Source organism: Sinocyclocheilus anshuiensis, unplaced genomic scaffold (genome assembly GCF_001515605.1).
Source record: "Sinocyclocheilus anshuiensis isolate Anshui unplaced genomic scaffold, SAMN03320099.WGS_v1.1 scaffold377, whole genome shotgun sequence".
Lineage (NCBI taxonomy): Eukaryota > Metazoa > Chordata > Actinopteri > Cypriniformes > Cyprinidae > Sinocyclocheilus > Sinocyclocheilus anshuiensis.
In genome coordinates, this window is record NW_015539830.1 from 53,515 (window position 1) to 70,669 (window position 17,155).

At 38.2% G+C, this 17,155-nt stretch overlaps 1 protein-coding gene and 1 long non-coding RNA gene across 3 annotated transcripts in view; one reads left to right on the plus strand and one right to left on the minus strand.

The window, feature by feature from the left end:
- Positions 1–2,064: 2,064 nt before the first annotated feature.
- The window catches only part of LOC107684232 (neuronal pentraxin-1-like), an 18,361-nt gene continuing 3,270 nt past the window's right edge, over positions 2,065–17,155 (minus strand). The window contains exons 3-7 of one of the 2 annotated variants that reach the window (XM_016480445.1): positions 7,477–7,633; positions 6,697–6,904; positions 5,103–5,347; positions 4,600–4,779; positions 2,065–2,556 (exon numbers count right to left, since the gene is read on the minus strand). In XM_016480445.1, coding sequence (XP_016335931.1) covers positions 2,335–2,556; positions 4,600–4,779; positions 5,103–5,347; positions 6,697–6,904; positions 7,477–7,633 — 1,012 coding nt within the window. In that variant the 3' untranslated portion in view covers positions 2,065–2,334. Of the gene's footprint in view, positions 2,557–4,599; positions 4,780–5,102; positions 5,348–6,696; positions 6,905–7,476; positions 7,981–17,155 lie in introns of those variants that run through there. The other variant, XM_016480444.1, reaches the window with a different exon arrangement.
- Positions 2,685–17,155, plus strand: part of LOC107684233 (uncharacterized) — a 17,814-nt gene continuing 3,343 nt past the window's right edge. Inside the window, exons 1-2 of the long non-coding RNA XR_001633832.1 lie at positions 2,685–2,694; positions 7,967–7,980. This is a non-coding gene — a long non-coding RNA (uncharacterized LOC107684233). The remainder of the gene's footprint in view (positions 2,695–7,966; positions 7,981–17,155) is intronic.

A 17,155-nucleotide genomic window follows, 5' to 3' on the forward strand; every position in this document is an offset into this window, starting at 1 on the left:
TCCATTGTTTGTTCTTTTGCTCATTTATCGTCTTCTTTTATTTTCCAGTTTCAGCTTTTTAAACATGTCATTTAAAGTCCAGCATCCCTGAGTTCTTTTATTCTGCTGTGTATCTCTGCTTGAGCAGTTCTGGGTCTTTGCCCTCTTCAAAGGGGGCAAATTTTTTTTAGAAATGTTCAATTTCTTGGTAAACGTATGCGTGGAATCACCTTAATTTTTAAAAATCATAGAATTTTATCAAGGAGTTACAGTATGTTGCAAACCAAGGAAGGAAAATGTACCTTCTTTGTTGAACAGAAGATTGGGTTTCAGGTGGGCTTTTACAAAGGTTTGAGCTGAAAGATCATTAAATCACACAGTTCAATATTGCAATTCGATAAAAAATATTAATTATAAATTAGCAGTACAGTGATTTGCAGCATTAGTATTGTTCTGGAAATGTATTTCAATCCATTTAATGCAATCTTGGTGAATAAGAGTATCAGATTCTGTCAAAAACATTAATATTTCTGTGTAATGTGTGTATATTATGTACTTCTAGTATATGTATGTTCTGGAACAGAACCACTAAATGAAGAGATCAACAGTGTTCTCATTACTATTTAGTTGCTGTAGGGTTGTGACTTAAATTCTTAGGTCTGGGACAAAATGTTTGGGCATTCGACAGAATGTAATGTAACTAAGTGCCAACTGCGTTTAAAAGTTTGCTTTTCCCCAGTTGCTTGTAAACTTTATGAGAAACGGCAACACAATCCCTGGTTTAAATTAAATTGTAAGAAGCAGCAGTGCTACTTGCATTGTGTTATGAATTGTGTTCTGACACATTTTAGAATGCAGCAATGAATGATATCAAGTTTGGGTAGCCAGAAGTGCTTGCATTGAGTTATAGATTACTGGACAAGTGTGTGATCCTTCAGAAATCACTCTAATATGCTGATTTGCTGCTCAAGAATCATTTATTATTATTATCAATGTTGAAAACAGTTTTGTTGCTTAATTTATTTGTGAAAACTATTATACTTGTTTTCAGGATACTTTGATGAAAATAAAGTTATCAGAATAGCATTAATTTAAAATCTAATTTTGGTAGCAAATGTTTTACTGTCAGTTTTGATCAATTTAATGCATCCTTGTTGAATAAAATTAATTTAATTTATCTTATTAAACCCAAACGTTTGAACAGTAGTGTGTTTTCCCCCATATCCATTGACTGTACTCATTGTACAAAACATGCATTTGTTCATTGCAAATCATTTAAAGGCACTATCACACTTTCTATTTTTGATATAACAATTTTATTACAAAATGTAGACCTTTTTCATCTTTCAGTGCTGCCATGCTTTTAGCATATAACAATACAGTATAAAATCTCAACCCAAAATGAGCTAATTAAAAGCTGTTTTTTCATTGATGCTGTTGCAGCATTTAGATGTTCATGCCGTTTCTGTACACGTAACATTCCTTGAAAAATACAAACACCTGCCGAACACGGCACAATTAAAACGACTTTGAATTACCAGCCTATTCTTGCAGACCGTTTAAATTGTTACGAGGTGTAATCAACATAACGTTTCTGTAGTTATACAAGGAAAGAAAGAGATAAATAGAAGTACACTGCAAATAATGACAAAGGTGTCGAGATCTGATCTTTTCAACAGCCCAAGGTACCCAGGCTTAAAATATGTTGGCAATTATCAAGTTATTTTTTTTTTTTTACAAACCCACACACACATACACAGACACACCAACAAAAAAAGAATGAACAAAAATGCTTAAGCAGGAGGTGAAAAGACAGAACAAAAGCATGAGAGAAAAAAAAAAGAAGAAAAGAACACACTCAGCTTTGCTTCTTTTACATTCTACATCCGAAGTTCACAGTGAGTATCCCAGGCAGTGGGTAGATCTATCTAATAATCCTGATGGGGAACATTAACCTAAGTGGTTCAGAAATCTACTGCGAGACTAAATGGCTTCCTCTTCGAAGGAAGTGGTCTAATGATCCAGGCTGTAAAGATGGAAGTCTGAGCCGTATCATGTTAAGTAGTTTTCCGGTAAGGCGTTGCTTGCCCAACAGACAACCAGAGAAGAGCAGAACCACGGTGCCTTCAAACTAAGACCAACACCAGCATTTGCCTTCAAGATCCAGAAACAAATGACAAAAACGTGATTGTTTTAGGTGTTACGAGACAAGAAATATTGAAATATCTAGAAAATTCCAGTTGATTTTGATGTCTATGTTTGTTCTTGATTGACAATGTTCTTTAAGGATGCATGATTTGGTAACAGACACCTGGAAACTCATATCTCTCATTGGCTGGGAGATTTCTGTGCTCTTTAGTTCAGTTGGCGACAGGCCTCAAATGTCCATTTCGAAGCCCCTCCGTAGACCTCAATGCTGGTTTCCAACCAAGAGAAGACGTTCCCCACTTGTGCTTTGCTGCTGCATGTGGCCAGGTTATAAATCTCTCCCACGGACAGTTTTCGGTCCCAGATGTTGAAATTCGCCATGTCACCGACAAACGCTTGAGTAGCATCAAACCCTCCGCCGAGAGTATCCTGCAGGTGGATAACATTTATTTGAGATGCTGATAAGATAAACGCTGAATGCCTTCAAAGGCATATGATTGGTCCCTGTTAACCTTTGAAGCTAATCTGCCCATAAATGATTCATATGTGCTTTTCATCCCTACAGGCGTCTTTGAAGGTCTCTGCATTTCAAATGCGCCAAAATATTGTCTATTGGTTGTTTTATAGAGTGTTTTAGAATGGACTGTTTTCAATGAGATCTTCTTATAATTGGCTCTGTTCCTAAACCTTTGATTGTCTTCTAAAGGTGCGGTGATATTGCCATTGTTTCGTGGGTGAAATCAATAGGAATCCACCTGATCAGGAATTTCAGATCGGGGCAAACGATTTGATTTGTTGACCAACAGAAAGCTGTTTGGTTTGAAACTGACTTCTGTGTATTGACAATAGACATTGAACCTTTTTCGGCTGCATGTGAAACCTCGTGGATATTTCGCTAATGTGACCACACCTTAGAGCAGCATCCTAACTAAAATGCAACCTCACAAGTGAAAATTCCACATGGACAGTGATGTTATATGTAACCCTGGAGCACAAAAGCAGTCTTAAGTCGCTGGGGTATATTTGTAGCAACAGCCAAAAAATAAATTTTATGGGTCAAAATTATCGATTTTTCTTTCATGCCAAAAATCATTAGGACATTAAGTAAAGATCATGTTCCATGAAAATATTTTGTACATTTCCTACTGAAAATATATCAAAACTTAATTTTTTATTAGTAATATGCATTGCTAAGAACTTCATTTGGACAACTTTAAAGGCGATTTTCTCAATATTTTGATTTTTTTTTGCACCCTCAGATTCCAGATTTTCAAATAGTTGTATCTCGGCCAAATATTGTCCTATTATAACAAGCTTTCAGATGATGCATAAATCTCAATTTCGAAAAATTGACCCTTATGACTGCTTTTGTGCTCCAGGGTCACATATAGACTGCGCCCCTTACGCAAACTTACAATTGATTTGAGTTTTAGTACTAAAAAGCTAAATAATAATTTGCTCCACTAATAAGCATAAAAGACAAAAAAAAAAATATATCAGCTGCAATTAGAGGTGTGCGATATTTGTCGTCTAAGATAATATAATAATCGTTGTTTTAATGACGACATTATCCAGTATGTATATGCAAAAATATACAAATAAAAACACATCTTTAGAGTCCAAAAGCATTCACTGCGTGATGAACCCTATTAGTATTCAGTTAGAATGCCTATAGGTTACGAAAGTTACGAAAGCAAAAACATCCCTGGATGTCCGTTAAAAAAAACGGATTTTTTTTTATTTTCTTTTTTTTAAATATGATATAGGCTAGTTAATAAAATTCACACAAGCAAGAGTGGTTTTCCCAAATATCGGCGCTTGAACACAATCGCAAATGTGACATTCATTTTATAAAACAGTTCAACAAACAAGAAGTTATTTAGTGGTACATTGAGTGAGTTTCATTTTAGATACAATATGAGTCATGATTCAATGATCCAGTTGTTAAGACAGTCACTTGCTTTGTTGCTAAATTAATCAGCTGTTTTGAATGAGTCGTTTGAATGAATGATTCAATTAATCACTTATTAAGACAGGGACTTGCCGCCACCTACTGGCGGTTTTAGTGTCATATTTAAACAAGCCAAGGTATCAGTACAATGTTGTTTAATTATCGCTATAAAAAAAAAAGAAATCCCCCAAAATATCGAGATACTATTTTTTGGCAATATTGCACACCCTTAGCTGGCATTGCCTTATGTGAAAAGTTTACATGCTGCCTTTCAATTTAGCCAAAACTAGGTGTTTTACAAAGCAGCAGTTAAACTTCCTAACTTTTGGAACAGCCTATGCCTGAGAGAAAGCCTACAATGCCTTAACATACAGCTACGTGGGCAGCTCACTATGTTTTTGGAACAGAGCCACTGTGTATTCTTCACTCATCATTAAATCATTGTTGTGTAACATCCTGAACTACCACGCCATACTTTTCCATATTGATGAGTGAATTAAGGTTAAACAGAGGATGCATACCTGCTCTTGTCCCAGAATCAATACCCCTTGTGGTTTGATTGGATGGTATGGGGCCAGACTGTCCCCATTTCCTCTCATTACACCATCCTGGTAAGCTTCCCACACTCCATCTCGAGTGGTCCATGTGATACAAATGTGATGCCATTTCCCATCATTGATCAGGAAAGGCAGCTTAGCAACCTACATCAAAAGAGGGCAAAAACCAGTAGAAACTTAAACATCATGTTCATTTTGATGCAGCGCAGACTGCCTGCTTTGAGTATTCAGTTTGTAACTACACTAAATTGACACAACATGCTAGCATATAACAACTTTGCAAGCAACATGTTCTTGCAACACATTAGATACCATCTAGCAACATCCTACCAATCTGTCTGTCTGTCTATCTCCTTTAAAGGAATACAAAGGAAATTATGAATTTAAATGCAAAGAAAAACCATGCATTTCTGAATTTCCCTAATGGCAATTAATCTTTTTCTCAATATTGTTCAGCGTGAACATACCTTGTCATTGATAAGCATTTCCATTGGGTTGTTTCCCCATTCAATAAGAACCAGTTCATTGGCCTGTCCAGGGACTGCATAAGAGAAAGGCGTCCCCACTCCTGGAGAGGCATTGGACTTGAGCCACATGCACACAGTGAAGGCGTACATCTCCGGCAGACTCTTCTTGACTTTAGCATACATGTAGTTGGTCCTCAGGGGGAACGTCAGCTGAAATTTATCCAGTGGTCTGTTTTCCTTTTGGCCTGTTATTATAAAAATAAATACATGAATACATTTAAATAATCAGTCTACAGTATAGCACTAAAAAGGGCAAACTGTCAAAGTAATGTTATCAAATACAGTATACGAAATCTCTATACATAATTCTCAGTAACTTGTTTTATTGCTGTCCATAAATTGATCCATACATCACAATGAAAGCAAAATGCAAGGTATCATGTGTACTTAAAGTATATTTCTAGGGAATATTTATTTATATATATATAAAACACCTTTATTGATTTATTTGGTTCTTTCTGCCTGGGGAAAGACAAGCACTCTAGTGCTGTCAGGTTTATTTCGTTTATTTCTACCCTTGTGTTAGATGCTCGTAACAAGGAGTAAAAGCCACAATCAATGGGCATCATTACTGAGGTAGAGAAATAGTTCAAACAAAAATTCAATTCTGTCATATAGTTTACTGACCCTCCAGTTGTTCTAAACCCACACAATATTCTCTCGTCCATGGAAGACATTTGCATGTTGCATGCATTTACAGTACCTTTGCATGTTAGACTGCAATCTTTTAATTTGCTGTACCTCTCAAATCTAATTTGTACGTGTACGCATTTAAACATAGCGTATCAAGATATAAAACATAATTTCTTCAATTGATGTCTCTCATGCTTTTGACAACTCGGGTCGTGCACTTTTCCGTTGCAGCTCGATCTGACCTTGCCTCATTTCAAACGCATTACGTTCCATATTAGTTCCATGTTTTCATTACCAATTTTGATTGCTTTGATCATTGAAGTCACATCAAATGTGTGAGCTACAGATGATTTTCAGCAAATACCTTACATTTTGATGTGTTCATTGCACATATTTATAACATGGCTTAGAATGAGTGGGAATACAGTACACGAGACTACTTTTTTGTCCATTTTGGAGCTTGACGATGTGAATTGCTGTACACATCTGTTTGGATGGTAAAGCTCAGCGCAGACATTCTGCAAAGTATCTCTGTAATTCACAGATGGCGAGTAAATGATGAAAATTCATATCCTATTAATGCCTTTTAAAAGGTGGTGGGACATTAAGCATTGTAATGACTGAGAAAAACGTGATTCACATGAATGGAAATTCACAAAATTCATGAGCTTGCAAAAACTCTCTGGTTCCGATCTGTAAATCATGCTGTAAAGCTGGCTGGGTGGAATTGGATATGCAAAGCAATGCAGCTCTGTGGACCCCCTCCTCTCCTGCGACACTACGGCAATTTATTACCCACGCTGGCATCTCCAAGAATATTTCCCACGTAGAAAAACAGGTCATGAAATGCATCTACACAACATGTATGTGTGATAGGTGGAGCAGAAATGCGAATGGTTACCTTTCTCTAAATCGGTTATTCTCTGGTGCAGTGAGGTGAGAGAGGAGTCGACGCGCCCGCGCTGCTCGCTTTCATTGCGCAGCCCGGGCTTTCCTTCCTCCAAACCGTTCACACGGGACAGGACCTGCTTCTCCAGGTCGTCGATTTTGTTCTGCAGAAGATCCTTCAAGCTGTTCGCCTGGACGGAGCTGTTATTCCGGCTGAATTGCTACAGAAAAATGAGAACATCTATTTGTGAGAGAAACGCTTCGGACATCTGTTAAACAAGTACACTGCTGCTATGAGTAAAATGTATTTCATATCCAAATAATTTAAATTACAAATAATTATTTAAGTCAAATATTATTTCATATTAATATAACCATCACTAAATTAAATGTACATGTCAAAATCCAGAAGTTTTTTTATTTTATTTATTATTATTACATGCATAACAATTAAATGCGTTATGATGTTCATTAAGAAAAAAACTAAAAAAAAAGTTAAAATACGACTAAATGTTTAGTTTAAGAACGGCCAAATCAATGGTATTGAAGATTCGCAATAGTTATTTTATTATGTATCTATTTTATTTTAATCTGCGGTTTTCTGTCGAGTAATGCGTCTTTCAAAAGAGGATTATGCGCCACTGTTTGGAAACCAATTTATTTAGAACATAGTCAGCTGATGTATTCTAAAATAAAATAAAGTTGTGAGAATCACAACACAGTTCCATCTGCGTTCTCAAATAAATCCACTGTTTCCGACATTGAAGAAACCGCTCCAGGACAACAAACATGCCTCCAGGTTTTCCAGCCTCTGCTTGAGTGACTGTAAAGTCCGCGAGAGTTGAGCCAGTGTGTCCGTCGGACCCCTCGACACATCTCCCATTGTGTTCTTAGTGCCCATTTCCTCCCGTCGTCCGCCGCCGCCCCTCGCGTCTCCGGGCTCGGACGCGCTCTGACTTTCGCACCTTGTCAGCTTGGAAGTCAGTTCCCTGATGGTTTCCTTCTGGTTCATGATTGTTTCCTTCTGTTGCAGCACCGTCTCTCTCAGCTGCATGACCGTGCTCTTGAGATCCTCCCCGGGCACGCTGTTCTGCAGTGTGGCGGCGCATATGTCCATATCCTTGGGCACGGACGTGCAAATGAACTGGGTCTGTCCAAAGTCTTGGCTCATCCCGTCCGCCAAAAGACAAGAAAGTATCAAAAGTGTCCAGTGCATCCCTCTCGCTCCAGCCTCCATGGCGTGTTTGTTTCCGAAGTCTCTTCTGGACAAGTGATTTCAGCAGCACTCTTCCTCTCTGTCTGACAGCTTGTGCTGGTTGTAATCTGGTTGTGGTGCGCCTTGGCTTTATATAGCACGCGTATCTGCGGCGGTGAGCTGCATCATGCGCCTGATCATGATCTCCCGCCCTTGGATATTAAAGCAGAAATAACATCCAGTAAGTCAATAAAACTAGTTTTGACCCCAGCGGACAGATTTTCAGTTTTCTAAAGCTCAATTAATTCCACACATTCATTGGGAGATTTTCGTCTTTGCGGGAAAAAAAGAATAACATAAAATTTAGAGAAAAATAAGTTGAATAAACTTAGGCAATATATAGGCCTATATTTTATAGTAAGGTATTGTTGAAATTCTGTTTATTAAAAGTACCAAGTATAAATATATACTTATTCATTTATGGGAAAAGGGGCATTCCCAGAATGTCTTATTTGAACAATCACAACATATTCAATTAAAACAAGAAGTTAAGTTACCAGAGCACATTATTTTCTTAAACCACTCAGTGTTCTCTTAGGAAAAGAAACAAAGACTGAATAATTGCTCATCAGAATAAGCACTGTTATTTTTCCACAGAAAGCTTATTTATTATTTATCAGTGTTGCATTAGCTGGAAAACAGTCTCTCGCAGTATTATTTTTTAAGTATTTGTCTAAAAAATACAAATATAATAAAATCAATTTACTTTTTCATTTATTGAGTATAAAAGAGGATCTAGAAATCTTTTATCACAGATAGAAACACTGATGCTTTATACTGAAAATAAATAAAAAATCATGTCTGGTTAACTTTGCAATAACATGAGCTTCTACAGTATCAAATTACCAGGCTGTATAATCTTTCTGTATTGATTTAGAAACAATATGCTGCCATTTCCTGTCTGCTTTGTCTACTTCACTAAATGGGTGTCTGAAAAGACTCATGAAGACAACAGCTTAATTAGTGATGAAGCCTAATTGCAGTTTCACAATGATTATTGATCCTCTACCGCAGCACGCATGCAGTGCATCACTGACGATAACATCAGTTCCAGCAGTTCTGTCATTGAGTAGTTTGATGGGTGTAAAATCTATTTGCAGCAGCTATAGACTACTCTGACAATGGCCATGCTTGTCTGACATTGCACATCTCTCATGACATCACACTGGTAGCTTTTTTCAGTGTTGCAGTGTGAACACCAAAATGCATTATGGTGGACTTAAAGTGAATCAAAACGGGCCATTCCATGAATCAGAACTAATAAACTCATATAGCTAGTGCACATTATTACCTACAAAAAAGGGTATTATGGTAACATGCATAACACTAAAATAATGTAATAAATGAAGCAACAAATTTAACAAAAACACCCTGATTTGCACATTTAAAAAAAAAGTGCATGTTCACGGTTCTCTGACTGGTTAATGGTCACAGGACATGCAGGTAAACAAATTAAATATTAAATCATGTTTAGTAAGTGTTTTATTTTGATTGTAGTTATTTTAAAATAATTTAAACTATTTTAAAATTATTTTTCTTTCTCTTTGTATTTTTATACGGTACAAGGTTATCCTAAATCAATGTGATAAACGAGATAGGTCAAAAGTAATCTAAAAGTAATTAAAAAGTAGTCCAATTATGATACCTAAAATGTGTAATGTAATGGATTACATTAACTACAATTTTGGTCATGTAATTTGGCTACAATTTGTAAGTAATCTACCCAGCGCTGATTAAGCTAAATATAACATTTTTATTTTTGGATATGAATTGTTTTTTATTATTTAAATGCATTTTGCTTCCACAAATAATATAGGTTTTACAGTTTAGCATGCTTTTATGCATTTATGCCTGCATTTATGCATGTAACCATGGTTCCCCGAGACGCTGCATCCTCTAGCGGACACTATGGGGAATGCTGCCAGCATGTCTGAAGCACATGTGCAAAAACTCAAATCCTATTGGTCCACGTGGCCTGTGACGTCATAGGCGGGTGCCTGGAAGTATAAAAGAGCACCTGCTGAATACGTAACTAACTTAGTTATCTGAAGGAGACGTAAACAGACAGACCAAAGGCATGGCGAGGGGACGCAACATCTTGTTCCCTCTCTGGGAATCATGGTTACATGCGTAACCTGAGACATTCCCCTTCTAGGGAACTTGCACTGCATCCTCTAGTGCAGCGGTTCTCAATTCCAGTCCTCGCATATCCCCGCTCTGCACATTTTGTATGTTTCTCTTATTGCTTCAGACGTTTGTTATATTTGACTGTAAGTGCCCTGCGAAGTGGACATTACCGGATATTCCGCCATGATTCCAGTTTGAAGGGAGCGTATATGTTCCATACAAAGGGCATTTAAGTGTGCGAGATGTGAATTTAAATTGTATTTATTTAAAGAGGTACATTATGTCCCACTTCACGCTTCTCTAGTAAGTTTCGTATGTGTGTGAAGACGCTGCAGGCAGCGGCGCAGCGCAAATCTGTAAATGAATATTCCGAAGTGAAGTAAACTTTGGAATATTCAACAGATTTCCCCTGCTTAGGGAGTAGGGAGCAATGGACACTCTGTAGGGACCATGTCAATCGGAACACAGTTCATGCACGGAGCACACTTCTAATGAGATGATGATCTGAATCAGGTGTGTTAACAAAGAGAGACATGCAAAACATGCAGAGCGGGGGTACACGAGGACTGAAAACATGCAGAGCGGGGGTATGCGAGGACTGGAATTGAGAACCGCTGCTCTAGTGGACACTATGGGGAATGAAATGCCAACTATGCCATGCTGAGGCACATGCCTGTCCACCCGGTGAGAGACTAAGGAGGTGACAGACACATACCTAACCTTTCCTCAGAAAGGGGAAAAGCCACTGACGCCCTGGGCCGCTCACATAACTTGGGAAATGGAGAACCCGATTTGATAAAAGGGAACACCCCAACCCAAAGTAAGAACACAGCTATGTTCAGATAGCTATGCTATGTGAGCTAAACTACCCTGAATACACAAGACCACTGAAGAGGCAAACTGAAAAACCTCTAGATAAGAGCTCAAATTGATCGCTACTTATAGCCCAAGTAAGGGGAGTTGTTGCTGAGCTAGAATACAGCTATCCTCAGATAGCTATATCCTAAGGGTCTCATGAAAGGCTCGTAGACCAAGATAAACCATATACAGCTAGCCTTGGATAGACAGGTAAGACCTTCCTTCAAAAACTGCCTAAAACAACAGAAAGTGGGCTACCTGCTTACAACCCTAGCAGGGGAGATAGCACAGTTTAGGCAAGGGCTCAAGGAGACCGCTACTTAAAGTCCCCTATAGGACATAAAGTCATTGAGCTAGCACATAGCTATCCTCAGATGTACCTAGAAAAGGGCTACCAGAAGACTGAAACACTTTCATTGTCATCACCAACCACATCAATCTCTTCATCATCATTCTGACTAGAAGAGCCCAGCAGAGTGCTATCGGGATCAGATGACTCTAAAGAAAGAGTGTCTGGATCCCGAGCCGCACTCGACCTGCGATCCCCATGAGTTTCCATCGTGCCTCGGCAGCAGTGGGACCCGACCCACGAGGCACAGACGCTTGCCCCTCTTCACTCGAGAAGAGAGACAAACATGATCAGAGCTTCTACATAGTGAAATTCTCACAATGCGCACATTCGGAGCCCTCGAGCACCAGACGCGCGTGCTCCTTACCCAGACACATTATGCACAAGTCATGTGTGTCCTCAGGTTTCAAAAACCTCTGACACGGAGGCAGGCACTTTTTGAAATGCTCGCCAGGTTTCAGAGACATAGTACACTAGAGCAGTGGTTCTCAAACCTCTCCATGAAGTACCCCCAGCACTGCACATTTTGTATGTCTCCCTATATCTGACACCCACTTCAGGTCTTGCAGTCTCCACTAATGAGCTGATGAGTTGAATCAGGTGTGATAGATGAGGGAGACATACCAAATGTGCAGGGCTAGGGGTACTCCAGGACAGGTTTGAGAACCACTGCGCTAGAGGATATAGCACGAGTTCTCTAGAAGGGGAATTATATTTTAAAGGCACTTATTGACCATCATTACATCTAACCCATATAAGGGCTCGTCTCAGAGCACATTAAAACAAGAGGTTCAATTATCTAATGATATTAACTGTGAGGAGGAGAGATCTGTGGGCTTTGTATGAGACTTACATGACACACCTCACCTTTCAGTTGTCCATATATAACACATTGTTTTTTTTTTAATCTCCTTTAAAATCAAAAAGCAGATTTGAAGTGTAACGGAGCTGCATACCTGCCTGCTGTGTGGTTTTGTTCAATTTTGTGTTTCAGTGGGGCGGGGCTGCAGCCCGAATGCAGATGGAGGACACCTGGGCCCGGAGTCTTTCCTCATTATAAAAGCTTCCTACCTTTCCCCTGTTGGTTGGTGTGTGTGTGTGTGTGTGGGGAGTTTGCCTCTCACGCGCATCACCCAGTTATGTTGCTTTCTGCTGGCATTTGTGTTCAATTATTATTTTGTTTGTTAAATAAATCTGTTATATTTTGATTCAATCCCTGCTTCCCTCTCTTTTGTCATCATTTTTGAGCCGGTTTATGACAAAGATTTTCAAATCATTCAAAACGCTATAGATATCTTTTAACAATTTATCCACCTCCATGTTGTGTAATAGCAGGGCTGATAGCAGCACTGTGGGCGAATCCACCGCGATCAATCTAATGATTATATTTTGGAAACCTGTGACAGTCAAGCTTTTTCTTCCACTGCTACATAAACGGATTCACATATAAGTGCCAAAATGATTATTGGAAATTCAAAATATTTCATATTTTTTGTCATTTTCTGAGATCCTTTCACAAGTTTGTCTTTTTACGCAGTACAGGTAACAGTAGTAAAATGAAAACACCCTTGAAAATGCAGAGTAATCAGCCCAGGAGATCTTAAATTATGTCTCTACAAAGTCTAGACTCTACAAAGTCTACACTTTAATGACACAATGCCACATAGACATCCACATCTTATTCATCCAAAATTCTGTTTGACTTAACTGTACATTTAAATATCAAATATGTTCTGATTAGATGTGATTTTCATGTTACCTAACTTGCTGCTTAACTACCACAGTACGATGCAGTGTTGCAGAAACGAACCAGCTAGTTACAACTGGTTCCCGAAAACTTCTGTCGTTGCACTTCTGTCGTTCATACCATGTTGGTTAGAACTGCTGTTCATTATGTCATGCAGGTGGTGGAAAAATAACTTCAGGGGTGTGTTTCCCAAAAGCATCATTAGCCAACTATGGTCGCAAGTTCCGTCATTACCAGTATAGTTAAACAGTTTGGTGTTTCTTGAATCCATAGTTCAAATTAACATTCGCAAACAGCATCGCAAAGTTGTGAGGTTGGAGCAACAGCTCTCGACATGTGATTACAAGCATAGTTTCCTGTTTGTACGACATGTGGACTTTATAAATACTTAACTTGAGTAAAATAAGCAAGCTTACATTCTGTACAATCTATATCCTTCATTTCTAATATACAAATTTAATTTACATCTTTTAGCTTGTCAAGAAATTTAAAGTGCCATTTTTGAAGAGTGTGCATGTGCATACATGCTCTACTGTAGTATTTAAGAAAGAGCCGATGATTGAATCTGGAAATAAAGCAAAATAACTGAGAAAAAGAGAATTAACCCTCAGATGCCATGTTCATAAATTACAGCAAAAAAATCTGACATTAATTCGACCTTACACAGAAGTTATTACTCTACTACCTGTGTGACATCATTAACCAATGTGGTTGAACAACAAATTTATAACAACATTTTTTTGGGAAACAATCGTGACTATCTAGTTGATTTCTTCGACGATGCAAAACGCACCACAGTTCTGGTTTAAATGTCAAATTATGGCTGTAGATAACAAACATGGCATCTAGGGACTGCTTCGCTGTTTTTATTATCCATTATTTTGAAGGTTTCCTTATGGTTCCCCTGTCATGCTAGAGCTACTGATACTAACAAGAAACTATCCTTATAACCACAGGTCGAGCTGTAGTTCCAACCACACAACTTTGAGATGCTACTTGTGAATGTTCATTGAAACTATGGATTCGGAAAACACCAAATTGTTGAACTATGTTGGTACAGACAGAACTTGCAAACATAGTTGGCTAACAATGCTTTTGGGAAACTGGAAACCGATGGTACATTTTTTGCTTGCTTTGTTAGTCCAAACTGAACAGTGTCCACATTAAAAAAGCTAAATATTTTCTGTGGGGATCCACAATGAACAGAAGACTGTGCATTTCATCATTGTTATTAGATACTAAATTGCAAAAAAAGCCATAAAGTATCGTCACTAATGTGGCTGGGTTTACTCGGCCCATTCAGAAACCCTAGACAGAAACTTATCGGAAAAGAGCAAATCTAATGTACAATTTACTGCTCCAAGAATGAGTTTTCCAAACTCTCTCTCTCTCTCATTAAGGTCTACGCCACAGAAATTGTTCTAGTTTACTCTTTCACACGTACACATTAATTAATACTCCAGAGCTTCGTTAGAAAACACACTTACCCTGGTTGTGGTCGACCACTAAATAATGCATCCCCCTTAACGGCAGAAACACACAGAGTAACGACAGAGATCAATGACTGTAATTCCACATGCTACCTCTCACCTTACCGTACATTAGGAAAAGATGTCAGTATCTTCTGAAGTTGTATTATGGCACTTTGTCATACAGCAGTTTTCGACTGAGGGCCTCTAAAGAGCTGAGGGTTATGAGAGGTTAGCCCACAGTGCTAATAAATGGGAGATGTGTATTTCTTGGCTGCCTCAGCAGAGTTTTTGCGTTTTCCCTGGCTTTAAGTTATGATCCATCAAAGGTCCACTGGCACTGCGAGCTTGTTCATTATCTGTCACTTTGTCCAATGAGTTTTTAATCAGAAAACCTTTCATAACATGATCTCCTTCTAATTTACTTTAGTTACATTTAAAATTTCATTTTTGACCCTCCCTCTACCCCATAAACGTACCTCCCTCCAAAAGTGTTTTCAACTTCAACATGAACACAATAGGTAGATTGTACCGAACAATTCATTAGTTTATTACTAAGAACATAGTATTTAAAGACACCTATAAAGTGGATGTCAGACTTTGTTCCGTGTTTTGTGTGTCTTGCTCCCCATGTGCCTTCCTACGCCCATATTTGGTTAGTTTCATGTTCCTGTCCTGATTAGGTTTATTTGATTCCAGGTGTTCCCCATTTTATGTCTATTGATCCCAGGTGTGTCTCGTCCTCTCCTCATCCTGTCATGTGTATAAATAGTGTTCCCTGTGTGTGCTTCAGCGTCCGGTATTGTATGTGAATGTTCATGTCATGTATAGCGTGAGTGTTCCTTTTTGTGTTAATTAAACCCATTTGGATTAATGTACTCCTCGTCTCTCTCCGTTCCTTGCTCCTCAGTCTGCTCAGCAGTGCGCCCCTGACAGTGGGACCATCTTGTACTTGTATAGGACTATCATGTATTTGCATACATTTGTAATTTCAGTTGTGATGATGAAGTTGTGATTTAGTGCATTTAAAATATATTAACTTTATATGTAATATCAAATAATACACTACAGTCAAAATTACAATCAAGTACTTTACATGTGCTTTAATATGTTAGTCAAGACATCAAAATAAGTGTACTACTTTTAAGAATGACAAAAGGCTTTAAAGTAAAACTTTCAATTTGACATTATTACAAAGTGCACTTTTAAAAGTGTACTTGAGTGTGGAACATAATCATGAAAGTGTGCTCCAAGTACACTTAAGTGGCTTTAATTATTTATAATACATTATCTGCAAGTACAGATTTTTTAAAATATACTTTTAAGGTTTGAAGTACAGTATACCTGTAGTTCTTTCAGCTCCATTTAACACCATTTTTTGAACCCATTTGGCTGAACGTCTTTTCTCACAAAATCAATGCAGAAAATGACTGCAGATTCCATCTGGACTTGGTTATTTTTCTGCATGGCTAATTAGCCGAGTGGATTAAGCTATCTATTCTCCTCCCATTATAGCTGTACTTGTTCACTGAGCTGCATGTAGTAGTGTAATCTATAGGTTGATCTTTCCATTCCCCGTTTGCGCAGTGCGTTAATATAACCAAACAATCAAAGAGCCTCAATGTGTTAAAGAATAATGTGCAATGATTTATAGTCTTGCTGGTGCTGTATGGGGAAATAGGTGTTTGCAATTTTGCAAAAGTGAACTAGTGAGCAATAATATTACCAATTAATTCTTTCAAACAGGTTATGTTTTGGTTTGCTCAGTAATCCTCCATATTTTATCTAAAAGAGTTTAAGAATTGATGATAGTTGATGGATGGATGGATGGATTGTTTGAGGAACATGAATACAACATGCCTTACAAGTACTATAAAAAGTTAATTTGCCATCTATTAACCTACACCTTGAATTCACCACTGCCACACTGACCTTATGCTTACATGCATTAGTTAAATTACTTCTTCACAGAGGAAAACTCCAATCAAAGCTTCCCTGAGCCCGAGGGCCATGATCACCTCTGCCTGCCCAGAGCAGCATGGATTCGGTCATTCGAGGGTCACCACACTAACTAGAGACTCAAATACCAGCCGAAATGAAAAATACCCTTGAATCGACTAATTAAAGGCAATCTTCATCCCTCGTGGTCACACATGAGCAGCTCACTCCTTTATCTTTTCATAATATATTTTCCCTTGTGCTTTGCAGATGAATGTGTTTTTAGCTTTTATTAAAGGTTATAATTTTCGTCTTATAGGCATCCTGAATAGATATTGTGTATCATTACAGTGGGATTACAATTATTATTTTGTTTTTCTTCTTCTCTCTCATATTCTGTCTCCAGCCACACTGATGGGACATAATTGTTCACTGCGTGTCAGTTGCATGTGCTCACAAATGATCTCACAGTGAGCCTGTTTCACACTCATGGGATTTTAGCTTGAAGATTGATGAGTATTTCTATTTCTTGCCAACAGAATGACAAAACCAGATCAAACAGGCATTTACATGTCAGTCTTGTATAATCAGACTGTCAGTAAAAAGTCCAGAATGCAGCTAATGATGGTCAAGAACCACCCACTTTAAACATTCTCCTTTAACTTTGCAACTACATATCAACTCTCAGGACCTACTCTCTCGCTCAGGACTCTGCTGCTACTTCTACCC